This window comes from Ostrea edulis, chromosome 2 (assembly GCF_947568905.1).
Source record: "Ostrea edulis chromosome 2, xbOstEdul1.1, whole genome shotgun sequence".
Lineage (NCBI taxonomy): Eukaryota > Metazoa > Mollusca > Bivalvia > Ostreida > Ostreidae > Ostrea > Ostrea edulis.
In genome coordinates, this window is record NC_079165.1 from 99,543,101 (window position 1) to 99,570,681 (window position 27,581).

At 34.5% G+C, this 27,581-nt stretch overlaps 1 protein-coding gene across 4 annotated transcripts; it reads left to right on the forward strand.

Moving 5' to 3' along the window:
* The first annotated feature begins 425 nt into the window (after positions 1 to 425).
* On the forward strand, positions 426 to 27,581 carry LOC130052014 (uncharacterized). Of its 4 annotated transcripts, XM_056155723.1 has the most exons (6): positions 3,871 to 3,960; positions 24,756 to 24,861; positions 24,956 to 25,043; positions 26,826 to 26,914; positions 27,068 to 27,155; positions 27,344 to 27,581. In XM_056155723.1, exons 3-6 carry the CDS (start codon positions 24,974 to 24,976, stop codon positions 27,517 to 27,519), a joined length of 423 nt encoding a protein of 140 aa, XP_056011698.1. In that variant the 5' UTR covers positions 3,871 to 3,960; positions 24,756 to 24,861; positions 24,956 to 24,973; the 3' UTR covers positions 27,520 to 27,581. The 4 variants fall into 4 exon arrangements, with proteins under 4 accessions (XP_056011697.1, XP_056011699.1, XP_056011696.1 ...); XM_056155722.1 differs by lacking the exons at positions 3,871 to 3,960; positions 24,756 to 24,861 and adding an exon at positions 426 to 553; XM_056155724.1 differs by lacking the exons at positions 3,871 to 3,960; positions 24,756 to 24,861 and adding an exon at positions 2,166 to 2,257.

Consider the following 27,581-nt stretch of genomic DNA (forward strand, 5'->3'; position numbering starts at 1 on the left):
ACAAAGACTCGAGTCTTTTTATGCATAGTAAAAAACCCAGTGAAACATTAATTTTGTAATCTGTAACATCAACTCTGAAAAACTTGAATAATAATAAAAGTTCATATGCCAAGACAAGCTTGGTTTCTTTCGAATGGTCAGGAATTCGAAACATTATCCAGTCAAATCTTTCAGTAATAGGTTTAAAAATAGCAATCTACCTGCAACTTATCGACAATGTACGGAAATTTAAACAGGTAAAGTTGTGTCAAGACTAATTGTATGACGAAATACCGCTTACAAAAATGCATTATCACACGTTGTGCACATGATACAATTTCCCTTATGAGTAGTTATGCACGGAAACCTAACAGGTTGGATTAAGAGGTTTCACTGCGCATGTTTGGTCTTAGGTAGACCAATCCAAGCTTATTGAAAGGTTGAACTTTATGAACCAGATATGCGCACTGAAGATACGAAAACAAACCTTGCATTCAGGGTAAAATGTCTTAGGTAAACTAGACAGCGATCAAACTAGATCCCAATAGTCAGGAAAAAGGTTTTATACAATACGGTAAGTGTAATAATAATTTATATCACTTACCACATACTATTCATGTTTAATTCATCAAGTTTCTTTGTATTTTACTATATTTCTCTTCTTCGGTACTTTTACATTTGAACTGTGTTTGTTTATTTTGCTATTTGTTAGGTTTTTATCAGTTGGAATTTTAATCAAAAACATGGATGTCGATTGAGTTGGACAAAAACAATGTCTCATCAAAATTCAAAGTCTATGCTTTAAAACAAATAAAAATTGTCTTCAAATAATTTGGAATCTCCAAATTGTAGTATATATTGAGAACACGATACACACTTTGTAAAAGGTGCATATAATATTATCCAAAGTAAGCGATATCGTTTTGTTTTGTTCTTAAGAACTGGCATTATTTTCAATACCAAAATTGATTTTAAAGTACATGAATGTGTATGTGTTGTGAATGTTAAGTGTGTAAACTTGGATAGTGCTTCGGAAAACACACAGGTAACGCTGTCAATGTATAAGGTTCAAATGAGAATTGTTCTGACTTCCATAAAGTTGTTCTTCAAAAAGCCCAAAATAGGGATGATAAGAAAAGAATTGTTGAGAATTCAATTATATTTAAATCCAACAATAAGTTGCACGTATTACAAGAAAAAGTAAAGATAGGGGAAAACCATAGGCACCTTCAAACGTATGAAAAGTATGTGATTGTTTACTCATCTTTACTATCCCATCCATCTTTTGGTGTGACCAGATGTCCATGTTTCCCGAAATCTTAGTTTTGTATTCCTTATAAGAGTTATGAGATTGATGAGAATTCGTTGTTTTTACCAATTCAGGAGTACGACTTCCTTCCTGTCGTCATCACAATCGTCAAAAGTATTGAAGCAAATAGTAAATTATAATAAAGTCTACCCATATACTATCCTGCAATTGTTCCCGATATCCCTGCTAATGAAAGGAGTTTCTTAACTTAGGATCATTTGTTTTTAAGATATGTTTGGTGGTATTTATATATCAATCTATTCCGCATCAAAATTATAGTGCATGCCACTATAAAAGTATTAACTTAATTGTGAAGAAATGGTAGATGGCATATGTGAATGTAAATGAGCTTTATATCCAATAAAATAAAAAGAATAGACAAGAATACATGAACATGATCAATTGTTTAAATGCAATAACAGTAGGACTTATTAGTAGAAAACACACTAATACTGGAGAGCGTTATCAACTATAAAGAAGCTGTATGATCCCTGGAAAAAATTGAATAAAAATTCAACTTCATATGCTAAGACCAGTTGGTTCTTTTGAATTGTCAGGGATTTGGAACATTTTCCTGTCAAATCATCCAATCCTAGATTTAGAAACACCAATATCTTTACAACTAACAGACAATGTCCGAAACTTTAAACAGCTAAAATTGTGTCAAGGCTAATTGCATTACGAAATATCGTTTACAAAGTGGCATCATGACGCGTTGTGCACAAAATACAATTTCCTTTATGAGTAGTTATGCATGGCGACCTATCAGGTTTCACAAAGAGGTGTCACTGCGCATGTCTGGTCTATGGTAGACCAACCCAAGCTTACTGAAAGGTGGAACCTTAGTTACCAGACATGCGCACTGAAGATGCGAAAGCAAACCTTGCATACAGGGTAAAGTGTCTTAAGTCAACTAGACAACAACCGAAGTAGGCCCAAATTGTCAGGACAACACTTTTATACAAGCTGGTAGGTGTAATGATAATATATATTACTTACCACATACTACTCATGTTTAATCTATCAATGTTCTTTGTCTTTTACTATATCTGTCTTCTTCGGTATTTGTTACATTTGTATTGCGTTTGTTTATGTTCCTATTTCTTAGGTTTTTATCAGTTGGATTGCTCATCAAAACCCTTATGGCCATTGAATTGGACAACAATAATATTTAGTCAAAATTCAAAGTCTATGCTCTTAAAAATTAAAAGCTGTCTTCAAATGGTTCGGAATCTCTAAAATCTAATATATATTACAAACATGATACACACTTCGTAAAAGGTGTGTATTATATTGTCCAGAGAATTGAGTACTGTTTCCATTGTTCTTGAGCACTGGTATTATTTTCAATACCAAAATTGATTCTAAAGTACATGAATATGTATGTGTTGTGATTGTTATCTGTGTAAACATCGGTAGTGCTTCGGAAGACACACGAGTAGCTCTGTCAATGTATAAGGCTCAAATAGCAATTGTTCTGACTTCTATAAAGTATTCTTCAAAAAGCCCAAAATATGAATGACAAGAACAGAATTGTGGAGACTTGAATTATATTTAAAACCAACAATAAGTTGCACGTATTACAAGAAAAAGTAAAGATAGGGGACATAACATAGACACCTTTAATCATATGAAATGTTTGTGATTGTTTACTTATCTTTACTATCCCATCCATCGTTTGGTGTGACCAGATTTCCATGTTTCCCGAAATCTTAGTTTTGTATTCCTCATAGGAGTTATGAGATTGATGGATATTCGTTGTTTCTACCAATTCAGGAGTAGGGCTCCCTTTTTGTCGTCATCACAATCGTCAAAAGTATTGAAGCAAATAGTAAATTATAATAAAGTCTACCCACATACTATCCTGCAAATGTTCCCAATATCCCTGCTAATGAAAGGAGTTTCTTTACTTATGATCATTTGTTTTTAAGATATGTTTAATGGTAATTATAGATCAATCTATTCCGCATAAAAATTATAGTGGATGTCACTATAAAAGCATTAGCTTAATTGTGAAGAAATGGTAGATGACATAGGTGAATTTAGTGGAGCTTTATATCCAATAAAATAAAAAGAATAGACAAGAATACATGAACATGATCAATTGTTTAAATGCAATAACAGTAGGACTTATTAATAGAAAACACACTAATACTGGAGAGCGTTATCAACTATAAAGAAGCTGTATGATCCATGGAAAAAAATTGAATAAAAATTCAACTTCATATGCTAAGACCAGTTGGTTCTTTTGAATTGTCAGGGATTTGGAACATTTTCCTGTCAAATCATCCAATCCTAGATTTAGAAATACCAATATATTTACCACTAACAGACAATGTCCGAAACTTTAAACAGCTAAAATTGTGTCAAGGCTGATTGCATTACGAAATATCGTTTACAAAGTGACATCATGACGAGTTGTGCACACAATACAATTTCCTTTAAGAGTAGTTATGCATGGCGACCTATCAGGTTTCACAAAAAGGTGTCACTGCGCATGTCTGGTCTATGGTAGACCAACCCAAGCTTACTGAAAAGTGGAACCTTAGTAACCAGACATGCGCACTGAAGATGCGAAAGCAAACTTTGCATACAGGGTAAAGTGTCTTAAGTCAACTAGACAACAATCGAAGTAGGCCCAAATTGTCAGGACAACACTTTTATACAAGCTGGTATGTGTAATGATAATTTATATTACTTACCACATACTATTCATGTTTAATCTATCAATGTTCTTTGTCTTTTACTATATCTCTCTTTTTCGGTATTTGTTATATTTACACTGCGTTTGTTTATGTTCCTATTTCTTAGGGTTTTATCAGTTGGATTGCTCATCAAAACTCTTATGTAAAACTTATACGGTACCAATTTTGATGCACCAGATGTGCATTTCGACAAATACTGTCTCTTCAGTGATGCTCAACCGAATTGTTTGAAATCCGAAATAACTATGCAGTTTTAGAGCTAAATATAGCAAAAAGCAGCGTGCCAAAAAAGTGGAGCCAAATATGTCCATTGAATTGGACAAAAATAATATTTAGTCAAAATTCAAAGTCTATGCTCTTAAAAATTTAAAGCTGTCTTCAAATATTTTGGAATCTCTAAAATGTAATATATATTGCAAACATGATACATACTTCGTAAAAGGTGTGTATTATATGATATGGGGCTCACGGCGGGTGTGACCGGTCGAGAGGGGATGCCTACTCCTACTAGGCACCTGATCCAACCTATGTTGTGTCCAGGGGTCCGTGTTTGCCCAACTATCTATTTTGTATTGCTTGTAGGAGTTATGAGATTGATCACTGTTCGTTATCTTCACATTGCATTGTCCAAAGAATTGATTACTGTTTCCATTGTTCTTGAGCACTGGCATTATTTTCAATACCAAAATTGATTTTAAAGTACATGAATATGTATGTGCTGTGAATGTTATCTGTGTAAACATGGATAGTGCTTCGGAAGACACACGAGTAACTCTGTCAATGTATAAGGCTTAAATAGCAATTGTTCTGACTTCCATAAAGTATTCTTCAAAAAGCCCAAAATATGAATGACAAGAACAGAATTGTGGATACTTTAATTATATTTAAACCCAACAATAAGTTGCACGTATTACGAGAAAAAATAAAAATAGGGGACATAACATAGACACCTTCAAACATATGAAACGTATGCGGTTGTTTACTCATCTTTACTATCCCATCCATCGTTTGGTGTGACCAGATGTCCATGTTTCCCGAAATCTTAGTTTTGTGTTCCTTATAAGTGTTATGAGATTGATGGGTATTCGTTGTTTTTACCAATTCAGGTGTAGGATTATTTTCCTGTCGTCATCACAATCGTCAAAAGTATTGAAGCAAATAGTAAATTATAATAAAGTGTACCCATATACTATCCTGCAAATGTTCCCAATATTCCTGCCAATGAAAGGAGTTTCTTTACTTAGGATCACTTGTTTTTAAGATATGTTTAATGGTAATTATAGGTCAATCTATTTTTCATTCTTCTTGTGTGAGAACAAATAGCAACAACTGGTACATATATAATGTATTTTAAAAAGACATAGATACATTTCACATTGAAAAACCTTTAAACAAATATTTTAAAAAATTAAATTGTGCCCTGATAAGGTATGACGCTAAGGATGGATGAGGTTATAAAATACCACAATAAAATCGATGGGGACCCGTGTTAGAATAGGTCCTCAGCACCCCCTTGCTTGTCGTAAGAGGCGATTAAATTGGCCGATCCTTCGGATGAGACCGTTAAAACCGAGGTCCCGTTTCGCAGCAGGTGCGGCACGATAAAAGCTCTTCTCTGTTCAAGCATACGCCTACATTTTGCAACCCTTTCACCGGCAGTTGTGACGTCTCTAAATGAGTGAAATATTCTCGAGAGGGACGTAAAACAAAATGCAATCAATCATCATAAGGTATGATGTGCATAGATAAACAGAATCAGCGAAAATAATTCTTGACGAACTACTAGATACCATTCATAAAATTTCCGCATGAAGCATAGCACAGATAAGAAAACCTGTCTACCGATTAATTCTTCATTACGAGTTAAACGGTTTTATATGAGTTCTAAATATTTCAGAAAATATTACATAAATGTATCTCATGAATTGTGTACAATTCTGTCGAAAGTAACCCTATTTTTGTTCTCCTTAGAAACTGACAAAAATCCTTTGATATAGGGGAACTGCATGCTACTAGCGCTGAAATTTTCTTTCGAATTTTGTAATTCTATATCTTATTGAAAATTTGTCATTTAGGCATCATGAAAATTTGTAAATGGTAATTGTATCACGTGTCTAACATTGTTGAAATTTCGTTTGTATGCTTCTGATGTATATAATAGATACCTCAATAATGTAGCTTTAGCTTTGGTTTGTAGTCACTGTCATTGTATCTACTTTTATTGTTGCTAGTCACATTTAAAGCCCTATGTTTACAGCTAGAAATATAGCATGCGTAGTGACGTGTTACAATGTACAGAGAACTTGGCTTACACTATTAACATGTTACTAATATTAAGGCAACTTCAATGCAAATTAGTTATGTTCCCCAAACAAAGTTTGGGAACATATTGTTTTTACTCTGTTTCTTATTATTAAGGTCTTCCGTTTTCAACGGAAGACCTTCTAGTGATTCTACTGTTTATTATTAGGGTCTTCCGTCTTCAGCGGAAGAACCTTCTATTATTCTATTGTTGATTTTTCACTTTTCTTATTAGGGTCTTCCGTCTTCAGCGGAAGAACCTTCTATTATTCTATTGTTGATTTTTCACTTTTCTTCTTCTTCTTATTATTATTTTTATTCTTTTTTTTTTTCCTTACCGATTTTGTGCAGAGGATTTCTCAGAGATGGCTTGACCGATTTACTTCAAATTTTCAGGGTTGATGCATTGTTATTTGAAGTTTATATCTTTTTTTGAATTTTTGAAAATTCACTTCCGGTTGGAAGTTATCTCCCTTTTATCGATTTTCAGATGACCATTTTGTCCAGCCAAAATCTCAAAAACGATAAAAGCTAGAGTGCTGAAATTTTCAGTGATGTTAGACGACATGTTGTAGTTGTGCACATCGGTTTTAAAAATTTCCGGAAGTGCCTAGTATGGAAGCTCGGTAGGGGTCGAAAATGGAGTTTAAAAAAGTGTCCATTTTTTCCCCACGTTTTAAATCATAACTTTTTACTCGTAAATATTTTGCTTGGACATATATAACAAAAGTTGTACAGTTTATTGAGATCTTTCGTGTCATATCAAGAAATGGGCCCATAGGCCTCATGGCTCGCCTGAACCATTGTATTTCTGTTACAATGATTAACTTTTTTCTCACGAAACTTTTGATAAGACATGTAGAATAAAAGTTGTTCAGTTTTGCAAGATCTATCTAATGATATCAAAAACTAGGCCTCAGGGCGTCATGGCTCGCCTGAACAGTCGAATTTGTATCACAATTAATAACATTAATAACTTTTTTCTCGAGAAACTTTTGACAAGACATGTAGAACAAAAGTTGTTCAGTTTCGCAAGCGTTAACTATTGATGTTAAGAAATAGGCCTGCAGGTCTCATGGCTCACCTGAACAGTTGGGTTATTGTTGCAAGCTATAACATTTTTGTCAAGAAACTTTTAATAAGACATCTAGAACAGAAGTTGTTCAGTTTTGCAAGATCTTTCGAACAACATCATGAAAAAGGCGAACGGGCCTCATGGCTCGCCTGAACAGTTTGATTAGCGTCACAATCAATAACTTTTTTCTCGAAAAACTTTTGATAAGACATGTAGAACAAAAGTTGTTCAGGTTTGCAAGATCTTTCAAACGATATCAAGAAAAAGGCCCACGGGCCTTATGACTCGCCTTAACAGTCTGATAAATGTCGCAATCAATAACTTTTTTCTCAAGAAAATTTTAATAGGACATGTAGAACAAAATTTGTTCAGTTTTGCGAGGTATATCTAGAATGATAAAAAAAAAAGGCCTCCGGGCGACATGACTCGCCTGATCAGTCGACTTTGTATCGCAGTAAATAACATTATTAACTTTTTTGTCGAAAAAAAGGCTGACCCCTTTCATTAGTGGCCGAGTGCGGCAGAGATTCTTTAATTCATAGCACTTAAATGATCAATATTTGTAAAACATTACCGAAGCTAAATTGTACGTCTAGACAAAATATTTGTATCATTATTTATGAACGAAAATCTCAGTCAAATTCTTATCTCCTCACATCTAAAATTGGACGGAAGACCCACTCGTTGCTCGCAACGAGATTGCATCTAGTTATTATTATTATTATTATTATTTTTTCCCTTTGGACCGTTGGATGGATTTTCCTGAAACTTTCAAAGGTTATAGAGAACGATGGTACCTCGAGGCATTTTTTTCATTTTTTCAAAATTCACTTCCGGTCGCAAGATATGTCCAATTTTCGTCTTTTTACAAGATATCTTGTCCAGCGTTTTTCTCAGAAACGGTAAAAGATAGAGTCACCAAATTTTCAGAGTTAATAGATCTCACTTCGTAGGCGTGCAGTAGGGGGTTAAGAATGTCGGCCGTCACTTCCGGTCGTCACCCGAAGTGATTAAAGGAATCATGAATTTCAAACTTTTTTCTTTCAAATTGAAACCTATTTCGGTTTACTAGTTCTCGTTCTAATTCTCAAAAAATGTTGACCCCACCGGAAGTTGAATCGTCAACTTCCGGTTATATCAAATAAAGACTATTCATTATCTCATTTTTCAGTGCCATAAATCTCGGTCATGAAACTAGTTAATGAGTTGAGTTTTACATATATTATAGTCACTATAAATGTCTAGAGTAACGTCAAATATTTTTGTAAAATTTACTTCCGGTCGGCAAATACGGCTTATTACATGTAGCTGTTTTCGTTGTCCAGCGTTTTTCTCAGAAACGGTAAAAGATAGAGTCACCAAATTTTCAGAGTTAATAGATCTCACTTTGTAGGCGTGCAGCAGGGGGTTAAGAATGTTGGCCGTCACTTCCGGTCGTCACCGGAAGTGATTGATAATTCATAAATTTCAAACTTTTTTCTTTCAAATTGAAACCTATATCGGTTTACTAGGTCTTGTTGTAATTTTCAAAAAATGTTGACCCCACCGGAAGTTGAAACTCCAACTTCCGGTTATATCAAAGAAAGATTATTCATTCTCTCATTTTTCAGTGCCATAAATCTCGGTCATAAAACAAGTTAATGATTTGAATTTTAAGTATGTTAGAGACAATATAATTGTCTAGATTATATTTAAATATTTTTGTCAAATTCACTTCCGGTCGTGAGATATGGGGTGGACATATTCAAACCTTGTTTTTTCAGTTTCTCAATAATGAATATAGATAGACGTTTGAAACTTGTAGAGTTGATCAACTAGCATTAGTCCATTGTACACATGCATTCAATTTTTTCGTCCGTCACTTCCAGTCTATACCGGAAGTATTTGAAAAAATGTCGATTTTCCAATTTCTTCTAGTGATTTCTCAGAGATGGCTGGATATATTTTCTTGAAATTTTCAGGAATAATGTCTTATGAAATGACCTTGCTATAGGTATTTTTGTTTTACAAAATTCACTTCCGGTCGGAAAATAGGGCCGATTTTCTGTTTCTCAAAAGGAATTTTGTCCAGCACTTTTCTTGGAAAAGGTAAAATATAGGTTCATCATATATTCAGGAATGATCAATCTCCGTTTGTAAGCATGCAGTAGGGGGTTGAACATGTCGACCGTCACTTCCTGTCGTCACCGGAAGTGATGGAAAGAATCGCAAATTTCAAACTTTTTCTTGTAAATTGAAACCTATACTAGTTTATCAACTCTCTTTCAAAGTGTCAAAATAATATTGAGTCTGTCGGTGGTCAAAAGGACTACTTCCGGTTTCTTGATAAAATATCTTTTTACTTTTCGTCTCTTTGTCCCCATAAATCTCGCTTATATTTGAAGTCTTTCATATGATTTTCACATGTCTTAATAAAAGTATCAACTTCTAGAGTTTTGATAATTTTGTTTTTCAAAATTGACTTCCGGTCAGTAGTAACCTACTACTTTTTCTTTCTTTAGTCTACTTGTTTTTGTTGAGAACTCTTTCAGATAGAGACGTGAAATTTTCAGGGAATATAGACAGTAAAGAATCGATGTCATTTATAGGAAAACGCATCTGAATAGTACTTCCGGTCGTCACCGGAAGTTACGAGAAAGGAGTAAAAAATTCGATAATACATTTCTCATTCATTGTTAAGGCACATTTTCTGATACATTTAAATGGTTTTCGTAGGAATAGAAAGCTCTTTACCGGAAGTGGTCTAACGGAAGACCTACTCATTACTAGTAATGAGTGTCTAGTTAGGGTCTTCCGTCTTCAGCGGAAGAACCTTCTATTATTCTATTGTTGATTTTTCACTTTTCTTCTTCTTATTAAGGTCTTCCGTCTCCTGCGGAAGACCTTACTATTATTGTTCGCGTTCTTCTTCTTCATTATTATTATTAGTATTATTTTCCTTGGTAGTACACGCGTTTTTCTCAGCCATTTCTCGATCGATTTTCACGAAATTTTCAGGAAAGATGTCTTTTGGTGACGAGACTTTGCTTGCAAAATTTCGTGCTTGACGTCACTTCCGGTCAGGAGTTATCTCTCTTTTAGTGACTTTTTGAAGGGCCTTGTTGTCCACACATCTCCTCCGTTAGTTTTGAAGCTAGAGTCTTGAAATTTCTACACAAGATAGAGTAAACATTTTAGAAGATTTGTGGGGGATTCGATTTTACCGGAGGCGATTTGCCTAAACGCTCGCCTGGACCTGAAAAAATGGATGCCAAAATTTTTCGCCGATTTCGGCGATTTTTGACCTTTGATCTCCAATATCTTTTTTCTTGCAAATATTTTGTTAAGACATGTAGAACAAAAGTTGTGCACATTTACGAGATCTTTTCGAAAATATCAAGATTTAGGGGCTAGCCCCTTAAATTAGGGATCTAGAAGGGCTCAAAGTCTAGATCAAATATCTCAAAAATCGTTAATATTTTGGTATAAGTCAAACAACAAAAAATGTTCATCTCAACAATCCAAATCTATTCATATAAAAATTTAGGTCATATGTTACGTAATAAGGGATTTTAAGGGCCAAAACCATAATTTTTTTACCCCTTGTATCTCGAAAACGACAAATATTTTGAAAAGCAATAAAGAACAAAAGTTGTTCAGAATGATGATCTGAACAATATGCATATTTCGTTTTTACCCTATGTGGCCCCGTTAGGGAGCTACAGTTTGACCCCTAAAAATTACTTCTAGAAATAACTCGAGAACGGTAAAGAATTTCTAAATACTTGTTGAACAAAAAATGTTTGAAATGTCATGACCTTTCTTACGATATCAAGCAAAAGGGGCTGGCCCTTTAAATTAGGGGCCCAGAAGGGTCCAAAGGTGTATGAGAATATCTCAGAAACTATCAATATTTTGTAATAAGTCATTGAAGCGGAAATGTTCATCTAAACGAGCTTGTTCTTATCAAATCAAAAAGTAGGTCATATGTTACGTAATAAGGGATTTTAAGGGCCAAAATCATAAATAATTGACGCCTCATATCTTGAAAACGACAAATATTTTGAAAAGCATTATTGAACAAAAGTTGTTCAGAATGATAATCTAAACAATATGTACATTTCGTTTTTTCCCTATGTGGCCCCGTTAGGGAGCTACAGTTTGGCCCCTAAATATTTCTTGTAGAGATAACTCGAGAACGGTAAAGAATTTCTAAATACTTGTTGAGCAAAAAATGTTTCAAATGACAAGGCCTTTCTTACGATATCAAGCAAAACGGGCTGGCCCTTTAAATTAGGGGTTCAGAAGGGTCCAAATGTTTTTGAGAATATCTCAGAAACTATTAATATTTTATAATAAGTTGTAGAAGCGGAAATGTTCATCTCAACGAGCTTGATCTTATCAAATCAAAAAGTAGGTCATATGTTACGTAATTAGAGATTTTAAGGGCCAAAATCGTAAATATTTGATGCCTCATATCTTTAAAACGACATATTTTTTGAAAAGCATTATTGAACAAAAGTTGTTCAATGTGTCATAACCTATCGATCAATATCAAAAAATGGGTCTGTGGGCCTCATGGCTCGCCTGTAGAGTCGATTTTTGTCGATATCAGTCGATTTCAAAAACTTGTAACTGGTAAATATTTTGTAAGGACATATTGAACAAAAGTTGTTCAGTTTATCGAGATCTATCGATTGATATCAAGAAATAGGCCTATGGTCCTAATGGCTCGCCTATAGAGTCGATTTTTTGTCGACATCGGTCGATCTCAATAACTTTTTACAGGTAAATATTTTGTAAAGACATATAGAACTAAAGTTGTTGAGTCTATAGAGGGCTAACAAATGACATCAAGAAATAGGCCCGCGGGCCTTATGGCTCGCCTGGAGAGTCGAATTTCAAACGAATTTCACCGCAACTTTGCTTCAGAAGCTTATGATATGAAAAATTGATTATATCTAAAGTGTCTTAAAGTCGGAAACTAAATTGGGACTCAGTTGTCTTTCCCCCCCCCTTTTTTTTTTTAACTCCGAGTGCATCAACAAATCGGACGGAAGACCTACTTGTTGCTCGCAACGAGATCGTGTCTAGTTATTAATATTATTTTTATTCTTTTTTTTTTTCCTTACCGATTTTGTGCAGAGGATTTCTCAGAGATGGCTGGATCGATATACTTCAAATTTTTAGGGTGGATGCATTGCTTTCTGAAGTTTATATCTTTTTTTGGATTTTTGAAAATTCACTTCCGGTTGGAAGTTATCCCCCTTTTATCGATTTTCAGATGACCATTTTGTCCGGACAAAATCTCGAAAACGATAAAAGCTAGAGTGCTGAAATTTTCAGTGATGTTAGACGACATGTTGTAGTTGTGCACATTGGTTTTAAAAATTTCCGGAAGTGCCTAGTATGGAAGCTCGGTAGGGGTCCAAAATGGAGTTTAAAAAAGTGTCCCATTTTCTTCCACGTTTTAAATCATAACTTTTTACTCGTAAATATTTTGCTTAGACATATATAACAAAAGTTATACAGTTTATTGAGATCTTTCGTGTCATGTCAAGAAATGGGCCCATAGGCCTCATGGCTCGCCTGAACCATTGAATTTCTGTTACAATGATTAACTTTTTTCTCACGAAACTTTTGATAAGACATGTAGAATAAAAGTTGTTCAGTTTTGCGAGATCTATCTAATGATATAAAACAATAGGCCTCAGGGCGTCATGGCTCGCCTGAGCAGTCGAATTTGTACCACAATTAATAACATTGATAACTTTTTTCTCGAGAAACTTTTTACAAGACATGTAGAACAAAAGTTGTTCAGTTTCGCAAGGGTTAACTAACGATGTTAAGAAATAGGCCTGCAGGTCTCATGGCTCACCTGAACAGTTGGTTTATTGTTGCAATCTATAACATTTTGGTCAAGAAACTTTTAATAAGACATCTAGAACAGAAGTTGTTCAGTTTTGCAAGATCTTTCGAACAACATCATGAAAAAGCGAACGGGCCTCATGGCTCGCCTGAACAGTTTGATTAGTGTCACAATCAATAACTTTTTTCTCGAAAAACTTTTGATAAGACATGTAGAACAAAAGTTGCTCAGTTTTGCAAGATTTTTCAAACGATATCAAGAAAAAGGCCGACGGGCCATATGACTCGCCTTAACAGTCTGATAAATGTCGCAATCAATAACTTTTTTCTCAAGAAAATTTTAATGGGACATGTAGAACAAAATTTGTTCAGTTTTGCGAGATATATCTAGAATGATATTAAAAAAAATAGCCCTCCGGGCGACATGACTCGCCTGATCAGTCTCGAATTTGTATCGCAGTAAATAACATTCTTAACTTTTTTGTCGAAAAAAAGGCTGACCCCTTTAATTAGTGGCCGAGAGCGGCAGAGATTCTTTAATTTATAGCACTTAAATGATCAATATTTGTAAAACATTACCGAAGCTAAATTGTACGTCTAGACAATATATTTGTATCATTATTTATGAACGAAAATCTCGGTCAAATTCTTATCTCATCACATCTAAAATTGGACGGAAGACCTACTCGTTGCTCGCAACGAGATCGCATCTAGTTATTATTATTATTATTCTTTTTTTTCTCCTTACCGATTTTTGTGCAGAAGATTTCTCGGAGATGGCTGGATCAATTTGCTTCAAACTTTCAGGATTGATGCGTTGCCATTTGAAGTTTGTACCGCCGTTTCAATTTTTTGAAAAATCACTTCCGGTTGGAAGTTATCCCCCTTTTATCGATTTTCAGATGACCATTTTGTCCAGACAAAAACTCAAAAACGATAAAAGCTAGAGTGCTGAAATTTTCAGTGATGTTAGACGACATGTTGTAGTTGTGCACCTGGGTTTTAAAAATTTCCGGAAGTGCCTAGTATGGAAGCTCGGTAGGGGTCGAAAATGGGGTTTAAAAAAGTGTCTCATTTTTCTCCACGTTTTAAATCATAACTATTTACTCGTAAATATTTTGCTTAGACATATATAACAAAAGTTGTACAGTTTATTGAGATCTTTCATGTCATATCACTAAATGGGCCCATAGGCCTCATGGCTCGCCTGAACCATTGAATTTCTGTTACAATGATTAACTTTTTTCTCACGAAAGTTTTGATAAGACATGTAGAATAAAAGTTGTTCAGGTTTGGAAGATCTATCTAATGATATCAAAAACTAGGCCTCAGGGCGTCATGGCTCGCCTGAACAGTCGAATTTGTATCACAATTAATAACATTAATAACTTTTTTCTCGAGAAACTTTTGACAAGACATGTAGAACAAAAGTTGTTCAGTTTCGCAAGGGTTAACTAACGATGTTAATAAATAGGCCTGCGGGTCTCATGGCTCACCTGAACAGTTGGGTTATTGTTGCAATCTATAACATTTTTGTCAAGAAACTTTTAATAAGACATCTTGAACAAAAGTTGTTCAGTTTTGCAAGATCTTTCGAACAACATCATGAAAAAGGCGAACGGGCCTCATGGCTCGCCTGAACAGTTTGATCAGTGTCACTATTACTTTTTTCTCGAGAATCTTTTGATAAGACATGTAGAACAAAAGTTGTTCAGTTTTGCAAGATCTTTCAAACGATATCAAGAAAAAGGCCCACGGGCCTTATGACTCGCCTTAACAGTGATAAATGTCGCATAACGTTATACTCGTAAATATTTTTTTTAGACATATATAACAAAAGTTGTACAGTTTATTGAGATCTTTCGTGCCGTATCAAGAAATGGGCCCATGGGCTTCATGGCTCGCCTGAACCATTGAATTTCTGTTACAATGATTAACTTTTTCCTCACGAAACTTTGATGAAACATGTAGAATAAAAGTTGTTCAGTTTTGCAAGATGTATCTAATGATATCAAAAAATAGGCCTGCGGGGGTCATGGCTCGCCTGAACAGTCGAATTTGTATCACAATTAATAACATTAATAACTTTTTTCTCGAGAAACTTTTGATAAGACATGTAGAACAAAAGTTGTTCAGATTCGCAAGCGTTACTAACGATGTTAAGAATAAGGCCTGCGGGTGTCATGGCTCACCTGAACAGTTGGGTTATTGTTGTAATCTATAACATTTTAGTCAAGAAACTTTTAATGAGACATCTAGAGCAAAAGTTGTTCAGTTTTGTAAGATCTTTCAAACAACATCATGAAAAAGGCGAACGAGCCTCATGGCTCGCCTGAAGAGTTTGATTAGTGTCACAATCAATAGCTTTTTTCTGGAGAAACTTTTGATAAAACATGTAGACCAAAAGTTGTTCAGGTTTGCAAGATCTTTCAAACGATATCAAGAAAAAGGCCCACGGGCCTTATGACTCGCCTTAACAGTCTGATAAATGTCGCAATTAATAACTTTTTTCTTAAGAAAATTTCCATAGGACATGTAGAACAAAATTTGTTCAGTTTTGCGAGATATATCTAGAATGATATATATAAAAAAAAAAAGGCCTCCAGGCGGCATGACTCGCCTGATCAGTTGAATCTGTATCGCAGTAAATAACATTATTAACTTTTTTCTCGAAAAAAAGCTGACCCCTTTAATTAGTTGCCGAGAGGTAGAGAGAGTCTTTAATTTATAACATTTAAATGATCAATATTTGTAAAACATTACCAAAGCTAAATTGTACGTCTAGACAATATATTTGTATCATTATTTATGAACGAAAATGTCAGTCAAATTCTTATCTAATCACATCTAAATTTGGACGGAAGACCCACTCGTTGCTCGCAACGAGATCGAATCTAGTTATTATGTTCCCCAAACAAAGTTTGGGAACATATTGTTTTTACTCTGTTTCTTATTATTATTATTATTATTAAGGTCTTCCGTTTCCAACGGAAGACCTTCTAGTGATTCTACTGTTTATTATTATTATTATTATTATTTTTTTTTTTTTCCCTTTCGTCTCGGAGACCGTTGGATGGATTTTCCTGAAACTTTCACAGGTTATAGGGAGCGATGGTACCTCGAGGAATTTTTTTCATTTTTTCAAAATTCACTTCCGTTCGTCAGATACGTCCGATTTTCCGGTTTTTGAAAGAAACTTTGTCCGGGGGTAAACTTGAAAACCACTAAAGATAATCGAATGAAACTTTCTGGTATGATAGATCTATTTTCTCTATGGTGCATGCACGTAATATTTTTTGTCGCCGTCACTTCCGGTCGTCACCGGAAGTGATCAAATAAATCATCATTTTCAAACTTTTTTCTTTCAAATTGAAACCTACTTTGGTTTACTATATCTCGTTCTAATTCTCAAAAAATGTTGACCCCACCGGAAGTTGAATCTCCAACTTCCGGTTATATCAAAGAAAGACTATTCATTCTCTCATTTTTCAGTGCCATAAATCTCGGTCATGAAACTAGTTAATGAGTTGAGTTTTACATATATTATAGTCACTATAAATGTCTAAAGTTACGTCAAATATTTTTGTAAAATTCACTTCCGGTCGGCAAATACGGCTTATGAGCTGTTTTCGTTGTCAATCGTTTTTCTCAGAAACGGTAAAAGATAGAGTCACCAAAATTTCAGAGTTAATAGATCTCACTTTGTAGGGCTGCAGTAGGGGGGTAAGAATGTCGGCCGTTACTTCCGGTCGTCACCGGAAGTGATTGATAAATCATAAATTTCAAACTTTTTTCTTTCAAATTGAAACCTATATCGGTTTATTAGGTCTCGTTCTAATTCTCAAAAACTATTGACCCCACCGGAAGTTGAATCTCCAACTTCCGGTTATATGAAAGAAAAACTATTCATTCTCTCATTTTTCAGTGCCATAAATCTCGGTCATAAAACAAGTTAATGATTTGAATTTTACATATGCTATAGACATTATAAATGTCTAGTGTAAATTTAAATATTTTTGTAAAATTCACTTCCGGTCCTGAGATATGGGGTGGACATATTCAAACCTTGTTTTTCAGTTTTTCAATAATGAATATAGATAGACGCTTGAAACTTGTAGAGTTGATCAACTAACATTAGTCCATTGTACACATACATTCAATTTTTTCGTCCGTCACTTCCGGTCTATACCGGAAGTATTTGAAAAATGTCGATTTTCCGATTTCTTCGAGTGATTTCTCAGAGATGGTGGATAAATTTTCTTGAAATTTTCAGGAATAATGTCTTATGAAAGGACCTTCCTATAACTATTTTTGTTTTTACAAAATTCACTTCCGGTCGGAAAATATGGCCGATTTTCTGTTTCTCCAAAGGAATTTTGTCCAGCATTTTTCTTGGAAAAGGTAAAATATAGGTTCATCAATTATTCAGGAATTATAAATCTCCGTTTGGAGTCGTACAGTAGAGGGTTGAACATGTCGACCGTCACTTCCTGTCGTCACCGGAAGTGATGGAAAGAATCGTAAATTTCAAACTTTTTCTTGTAAATTGAAACCTATACTAGTTTATTAAGTCTCTTTCAAAGTGTCAAAATAATATTGACTCCGTTGGTAGTCAAAACAACTACTTCCGGTTTCTTGATAAAATACCTTTTTACTTTTCATCTCTTTGTCACCATAAATCTCGCTTATATTTGAAGTCTTTTATATGATTTTCACATGTCATAATAAAAGTATCAACTTCTAGAGTTTGGATCATTTTGTTTTTCAAAATTGACTTTCGGTCGGTAGTAACCTACTACTTTTTCTTTCTTTAGTCTACTTCTTTTTGTTGAGAACTCTTTCAGATAGAGACGTGAAATTTTCAGGGAATATAGACAGTAAAATGTCGCTGTCATTTATAGGAAAACGCATCATAAAAGTACTTCCGGTCATCAACGGACGTTACGAGAAATGAGTAAAAAATTCGACAATACATTTCTCATTCATTGTTAAGGCACATTTTCTGATATATTTAAATGGTTTCCGTAGGAACAGAAAGCTCTTTACCGGAAGTGGTCTAACGGAAGACCTACTCATTACTAGTAATGAGTTTCTAGTTATTATTCTTTTTCTCCGGTACTTTTTTGTCCGGTAGTGTTCTCAGAAACTACAAAAGGGATCGATATGAAACTTTCCAGGATGATAGTATAGCGTTTGTAGATGTGCATAGTGATAGTCATTTTGTTTGTACGTGCATGCACGCGCGCGCACGTGCATTGCAATTTTGGTACAAAAATTGGAAAATCAGAATATTGAAGGAAGCGATATAAAACCTAAATAGGATGATAGTATATCATTTGTACATATGAAAAATAATAGTTATTTTGCCAGCACGCGCACGCATGCGCGTGCACGCGCATTACAAAATTTGTACGCTAACTTTGGAATCAGTCTAACTTTTTTGTTGTTCATTGAAATGGCTTGAAATTCATATCATAGGTAGATATTGAGACCCTTAACTGATTTACATGGTCAAAATTACCAATTTGTACGCGCATGCAAGTGTGCTTCATTTTGATTGGATAATGCTAAAACGTTTGTAACTATCTTATTTATGAAGCGAATGAGATGATATTCACAGCATATGTAGACAATATGTGTATCTATATGTTGGTGTAACAAAAAATGCCAACGCACACGCGCATGCGCGTGCAACGTTTTTTAAATGTTTAATTTTTAAAGGACGATAACGTTTTTGTTTTTCATCAAATTCTATTGATATTAGGGGTTTAGATGTATCTTGGTACTCCTTACAAATTGCTGTGGTGAGAATTACTGCTCAGCACGTGCATGCACGTGTGCTGATTTCTGATTGGACGATTTTAAAATCGCTATAACTTCCTTATATTTGGTGGAAACGTTATGAAATTCATACTGTGGGTATATGATACAAATGCCTGTTGAACGACATCAACAAAAATTCGGAATCATACACGCGTGCGCGTGTATGCACGTGCAACGCTTTCTTTCATTTCTTGGTACTGAAATGACCATATTGAACGTACTACATGTAATTAAAGGCTAAAATAAAATGATTTTTTCCTATAGATTCACAAGGACATCACTTTTTAATTGGGGGAGGTTTGGGGAACATCTGTAACGGTCCCCGTTACAATTAGAACTAGTTATTATTATTATTCTTTTTCTCCGGTACTTTTTTGTCCGGTAGTGTTCTCAGAAACTACAAAAGGGATCGATATGAAACTTTCCAGGATGATAGTATAGCGTTTGTAGATGTGCATAGTGATAGTCATTTTGTTTGTACGTGCATGCACGCGCGCGCAGGTGCATTGCAATTTTGGTACAAAAAATGGAAAATCAGAATATTGAAGGAAGCGATATAAAACCTAAATAGGATGATAGTATATCATTTGTACATATGAAAATTAATAGTTATTTTGCCAACACGCGCACGCATGCGCGTGCACGTGCATTACAAAATTTGTACGCTAACTTTGGAATCAGTCTAACTTTTTTGTTGTTCATTGAAATGGCTTGAAATTCATATCATAGGTAGATATTGAGACCCTTAACTGATTTACGTAGTCAAAATTACCAATTTGCACGCGCATGCACGTGCGCTTCATTTTGATTGGATAATGCTAAAACGTTTGTAACTATCTTATTTATGAAGCGAATGAGATGATATTCACAGCATATGTAGACAATATGTGTATCTATATGTTGGTGTAACAAAAAATGCCAACGCACACGCGCATGCGCGTGCAACGTTTTTTAAATGTTCAATTTTTAAAGGACGATAACGTTTTTGTTTTTCATCAAATTCTAAAACGATGCACGCAGGTGTAAGTTGGCATTTTTGTTACAATAATATATCGATACACATATTATGTATCAATACTGTGAATATCAACTCATTCGCTTCATTAAAAAGATAGTTACAAACGTTTTAGTATTATCCATTCAAAATGAAGGGCACATGCATGCGCTTGCAACTTGGTAATTTTGACCATGCAAATCAGTTAAGGCTCTCAAGATATACCTATGATATGAATACCAAGCCATTTCAATCAACAACAACAAAAGTTAGACTCATTCCAAAGTTAGTGTACAAATGTTGTAATGCACATGTTCGCGCGTGCAGACAAAATATCTATAATTTTTCATATCTACAAATGATATACTATCATCCTAGTAAGGTTTCATATCGATCCCTTTAATATTCTGATTTTCCATTTTTTGTGCCAAAATTGCAGTACATATGCGTGCGCGTGCATGCACGTGCAGACAAAAAGACTATCGTTCTGCACATCTACAAACTCTATATTAACATCATGGAAAGTTTTATATCGATCCCTTCTGTAGTTTCTGCGAATACTACCGGACAAAAAAGTACCGGAGAAAAAGAATAATAACGAGCTATTACTGTGTTGTGATGCCAGCACAAATGTCTTCGAACACCTCCCCATGTCAGAAATGGTTTTTGATGCCGGAAATGGACCCCGAATCCTCCATCAACCCTAGAAAGTAAATTACGTTGAAATCCGGCGGACTTGATATTTGGCCGCCATTTTCTTCAATAGTGGCCATTTTGAAACATTTGAAAATAGATTCGAAGGAAAAACTGATGTAAGAACTAAACTGAGGATCCTCCATTTACCCCAGAACCCAAATGTTGTTGAGATTTTAACACTTTCAAATATTCGGTATATGGCGGCCATTTTGAAAATGGCGGCTCAATTTTTTTTTAGGGTGGAAATAGACTCGGGGTCAATAAATAACTATAGAAATAGAATTTTGTTGAAATCTGACAACCTTGTTCTTTGACGTTTTTTGGCCGCCATTTTGAAATGGCGGTCATTTTGAAAAGTTGATTGCACCCCTCCTAATGATCCCCTATCAGCTCACAAAGTTTGAAGTGGATCTGTCAAAGCACTTTCATAAAATCGCGCAGACAAATTTCTCACTAAAGAAGAGGAATAATAATAATAATAAGAAGAAAATGATAATAAGAACAATAATTAGAAACGGAGGGAAAACAATATGTCTCCGACACTATGTGTTTGGAGACATACTAAGAAACGGAGGAAAAACAATATGTCTCCGACACTATGTGTTCAGAGACATATTAATAATAATAATGATAACTAGTTCTAGTTGTAACGGGGACCGTTACATATGTTTCCCAAACCTCCCCCAAATAAAAAGTGATGTCATTCTAAATCTATAGCAAAAATAATTTCATTTTAACCTTTAATTACATGTAGTACATTCAATGTGGTCATTTCACTACCAAGAAATGAAAGCGTTCCACGTGCATACACGCGCACGCCTGTATGATTCCGCAATTTTGATGGTGTCATTCAAAAGGCATTTGTATTATATACCAACAGTATGAAATTCATAACCTTTCTATGAAATATAAGGAAGTGTTAGCGATTTTGGAATCGTGCAATCAGAATTTAGCACACATGCATACACGTGCTAAGCAGTAATTTTAACCACAGCACTTTGTAAGGAGTGCCAAGACACATCTAAACCCCTAGTATCAATAGAATTTGACGAAAAACAAAAACGTTATCAACCTTTAAAAATTGAACATTTCAAAAACGATACACGCGCATGTGCGTGAGTGTTGGCATTTTTTGGTTACACTAATTTATAGATACACATATCATCTACCTATGCTATGAATATCAACTCATTCGCTTCATAAATAAAATAGATTTTAGTATTATCCAATCAAAAAGAATCGCACGTGCATGCGCGTGTAAATTTGTAATTTTCACCATGCAAATCAGTTAAGGGTCTCAATATCTACCTATGCTTTGAATATCAAACCATATCAATGAACAACAAAAAAGATAAACTGATTACAAAGTTAGTGTACATATTTTGTAATGCACGTGCATGCTCATGCACGCGCGTACAGACAGAATAAATATCATGTTTCATATCTACAAAAGATAAACTATCATCCTATTAAACTTTCACATTGATTCCTTGTATATTCTGATTTTCCATTTTTTTTAACCAAAATTACAATGCACGTGCGTGCGCATGCTTGCACGTGTTGACAAAATGACTATCGTTCTGCACATTTACGAACGCCATACTATCATCTTGGAAAGTTTCATATCGATCCCTTTTGTAGTTTCTAAGAACACTCTCGGACAAAAAAGTACCGGAGAAAAATAAGAATAACTAGAAACTTGTTGCCATGGCAACAAGAAGGTCTTCTGTTCTTTCCGTGTCCAGTAGATAACCTTAAATTCTTCATTTGTTATAAAGTGGGAAAACAATATTCGAGTAATCTGGGGATTGAACCCGCCCGCATGAAAATCCACTTCGCTAACCATTAGGCTAGCGAGGACCATCGCTTCAAAATGAAAATTACGAATATCTAGAGTTTGCTTTGATCAATTTAAAAACAAATATCATATTCAGCATTCTATAAAGAGTCTCTAGTTATCTTACCTTTATCAAAGAAAAACATTAAAAAACAAAAAAGTTAAAAAATTCATTTTTGAAATTCGCTTCCGGTAGCGACCGGAAGTGATGACGACGTTCGAAATAGTGATTTTGGTAATATATAAGTCATGTTCTATCATCTCTAATAAGTCTCCAGTTCATATTTTTAGCCGTTCCTGTAGATCACTCGCGGACAAAGTTCCATTTGAAAATCAGGAAATTGTTCATAACTTGGAACCGAAATGGAATTTTCCCAATTTTCTTTATGATAAACAAAGTTCATAGTATAATGCATTTTTCCTGAAAGTTTCACTGAAAACCACTGCATAGTTTTTGAGAAAACTCCTGCACAAAATTTGGTCAAAAAAAATAATAATAATAAGAAGAAGAAACAGTACACTCACCATAAGGTCTTCCGTGAAGAACGGAAGACCTTAATAAGCATAACTAGAAATGATCTCGTTGCGAGCAACGAATAGGTATTCTGTCCAATGTCTGACGAGATAGGATCTTGACTGGGAAAATTCAATTACTGAAGAACGACTATACATGAAAGAAATAAAAACTTATTTTAAAAAAAAATACTGATACACATGTACATGTAAGACGTGATTTATCAATTACAAACAATTTCGGTTTTGTTTTATTCACGTTCGAGTATTTTGGGAGTCAATAAAACGACTAAAAATTCCACATTTACCGCGTAGGAACCCACCCTAAACATTTCCGTGAAACACTGTGTTTTCGGACAACTTCCGGTTTCGATCAACCAACTTCCGGAACTGAAATGACCATATAAAGTAAGACATTTAGATATTTCTTAGAAAGTCAAATATTTTTATGGCATCGTCGTCAAACCCCTCCCAACTTTTTTGTCTGATTAGGAATTTAAAAAAATATATATTGATTTTCAAGATATGTAGCAACCCCCCCCCCTTCACAATGTACGTTTACTGTTATTTTTACATGCAAAATCTGACACCCCTTCCCCGCTTATTCATAGCATAGCAATGGTGGTTGGTAGTTAAAATGTAACCTTAGACTGATGAATTGAACCTGCATATTCCACTGATAAAGGATATACCCCCATCATACAACTTAGGATTTGGGGTTCGGCCAGGAGAGAACAACTCATTTAGGGATGTGTGTATATGTTATTTCGCGTTGGCTTGTCAAGTATTTTCAGACAATTGTGAAGTCAAGTTGTTGTCCGACTCCCTATATACCCCCACTTTGATAAACTATGCAATGAAGTTGTTTTCTACAACATATACATGTATAAGCACTGTTTTCTCAACTAGGCTTAGACCTAGTATGTATCGCTAAATAATGCTTAATACCTCTATTATTATTCAAATTGAATATACTAATGAATGCATTTGTGCGAGCATAAGTGTATGACAAACATGCACTGTCATGTATTTTGAACTTAAGCAATACATGAACATTTCAACAGCGATCCCCCACAAACAAGACTTATATTTACCTCTAAATTCTTACTGTTTACATAGGAAGTAAAAGCGCATTAATGGATAATCAAATGAATAGCAAGTGTCTAACTCGGTTAACACAGTGTTAACTTGCTTTTGAAAAACAGAATTTAACCATTGTGTTAATAAGTTTATTCGTTCTTTTTTTTTTTTTTTGGTAAAAAAAAATTATCCCGAGTTAACTTTGACTAATTTCTGAATCAAGAAGAAACGAAGCATGTTTTTCTGTGGTTATGATCAGATTGAAATTTCGAAGCTTACCTATTCAAAAAATATATAGACAAAAAGATGGTAATCGGGACAAAATAGTTGACGAAGGTCTCCAACGTTTTGCAATATACTATAATAAGTAAAATGCCTATTCTGTTAAAGTATCATAGATATTTATGAGAATAATATGAATAAACTATAGTGTAAATGAAAACAAACACACCATTATATCAAAGTATCTATACAGGTAGACCAAAGTATCAATGTTTTACATAGTAAATCAAAATAGGTGCACGAGTTAATGTTGCGCTGTAGTGAATCTATGATGTTAAGTTTGTATTAAATCTGCATATCAAGTTTCTTTATAGTAAATCGATGGATCAATTTAGGGATTATGGCACATTAGGGTTCCAAAATTTGTATTGAAGTGAATCAAAGTATCAAAGAATCTTGATCGAGATACGCTGACTCAAGGTAGCTAAAATATGTAACTCAGATTACATTTATTGGTATCCCTTGGTTAATGCATGTTTCTTCAATAATAATTTCGTTTGCTTTATTTTCACAGGTTATAACTACGAACAGAATGACAGCTAAAGTTATCGCAATTTGCGCAATTTGCTTGACAATAGTATGTTACAGAGTAGATGGTAATGGTAAGTAAAACACATTTTCAAATAGTTGATCATTACGTATTATTATGCAACATAATAACATCAATCAGTGTGGAACACATGGTGGGATTAGCCAAAGCATACATTTACAGCTTGTTTTTCTTCAAACTTCAGGAAAGAAGGACGCTTGGGTATTATTGGTTTTGTAAATGCCAGGGAAATACCCCCATGTCAATTTTATACCAATATATTACAATAGTACTAATATTATATCAATTATCGTCGACTGCCCTATTTCAGTGACTGGTCAGAATCGGCGACCTTTTGTTTAGGTGTGCGGGTTGTCGTTTCCGGATGTAGATTGCGTCATCAATTTCGCTGTATTGTTTGCAAACATATAGCCCTTAAAGTCTAAAGGTTTACTGTTATTTAGGATTTCAAGTTTTTTACCGAAAATGAGCTACTAGAAGAAGAATATGCAAAAAATCAACACGAGTGCCTAAAAAATAAGCCAATTTACTTATTACCTTTTCAAGCAAACCTTCAAATTAATATAACGTATACCAAAAGTCTAGAATGCTACACTCTTTTATTATTTGATTCATTGACCTTTAGTTACACATTACTCCTGTATATATGTTTTAACAGTTAAAAAACTTTTGACGAACCTATATTAACAATGGTCACCCAAATAGGTGACGTCACCGTTTTAAGACCACAAAGTGACATGTTTTTGTTACGAAAATATATTCAATTAACGAACCAATGGATTTTGATTTTTTTTTCGATGAAAGTAAAGGAATTTAATTACTGTAAAGGTAGGTGTGTAATTTATTTATTTATTCCAAGTGATTAATGAGAAAATCGCGGTTTATCACTAAGGTCACCGAAACTGGTCAGTCGACGATATATACAACATTACAGGTCTTCATTCATTTCCGTGAGTCAAACAAGTCGATACGTTTTGTTAACGTACTATGTTTTTGAATCTAGAATCTACTAGTGTTGCAAGGTTCTCTTCTAGAAATAAGGGAAATTGCTCATGGAATTTCACTTTTGAAAAAACAAGATAGACAGTGTGACATATTCGCACAAAACTTTTATCTGTTGCATTGAGAGTTCTACATACGCTATTTCAAGAAGCACCAGCTAACCTATACTTGAATTGTTTAACACCTGAATATAGACTGAACTCTATGATTATGGATGTAGCCAATCACAGGCTCTTTTAACCACCACGGGTCATGTATGATATACCTTCCAAACCGTGCCGCCAGTTCCTTAAGATCCAATTTACAAACAAAGGAATATATGCCATCAACATAAGCAACAGTCTTCGTCATAGAAGAGTTCAGTCGTGTATTCTAACTTATTTCAAGTTCAAGTCTACACCCAGTATTTCTTACAAAAATACATCTACTATTCCATGCAAACTTTTTAATTATCAACAAACTTTGCAGTGCCTAAATTTAGTCCATGTTATACTTATTCCGCCTACGTGTTTCTGTTCTTCATCTTCTTTCAACTATAGTCAAACTGAGCATGTCATTACTGGTGATGTTGATATAGTTGACAATCAGGACCTCGAATCACTTATTCTAAAAGGTCCTAAATACAGAGAACCTCGGTCTTTCAATTGGCGACATAACTTTATCTCTATCATGAATTCTGTCTCATTGGTCCGTGTTTGCCCAACTTTCTATTTTGTATTGCTTATAGGCGTTATGAGATTGATCATTGTTCGTTATCTCCAACTTTCATGTGAATGGTCCTTTTTAAGTATAAATGTAAGATCTATCTACTTGTATTACATATAATTTCAAGAATGTGATGAGGGCTGGACATCGTTTGATGACAACCTATCTGTATGCTACCTGTTCGCTTACAACCAAAAAAGTTGGATTGAGGCGAAGGTGTGTATTGACGTCACTTCTTTGTAAACCGTGTCTTTGATTTACTTTATTTAACAAATTACATTGCATGTCATGAAAAAACATCTTTAAGAAAATGAAATTGGCATTCAATGTACTTGACGCTTAGTAAACTGAATCATGATTTTCCTTTAGGAAACATGTGACGCTTTACATTCCAAACTTGGAAAGATAGACACTCGAGATAAGGTGCAATATGTGCTGACATCTCCCATGATTACAGGTAAGTTTAAGACATTTTTTTTCTTCCTATGGGTTGACATAGACCGGTGAAATCTGAAAGATTTATATTCAGTCCAAATGCGTCTAAGCCTTATCTCTGTTTAAATGCTAATACATTCTCTTTTGAGAAATGACCATACAAGCGGCAAGCCCTCATCTAGAATTTAAAAATTACTGTTTTTTTTACAGGTGGATGTAACGCTTTTTGGGTCGCCCCTCCCGATAGACAGGGAATGAATGGTTTTAATGCACACCCAAGTGATTGTATAGTTCTAACTAATCATCCTGCAACTCCAAACACACATTGGGACTTTGAATACTGTTTTACTCGTCATTGTTTTATATGCGAAAAACGAATTGTGTAATTCCTCTAATATTAGAGGTTTTGATGAATCCATCAGCAATAAAAGTTTGTCTTCATATAATG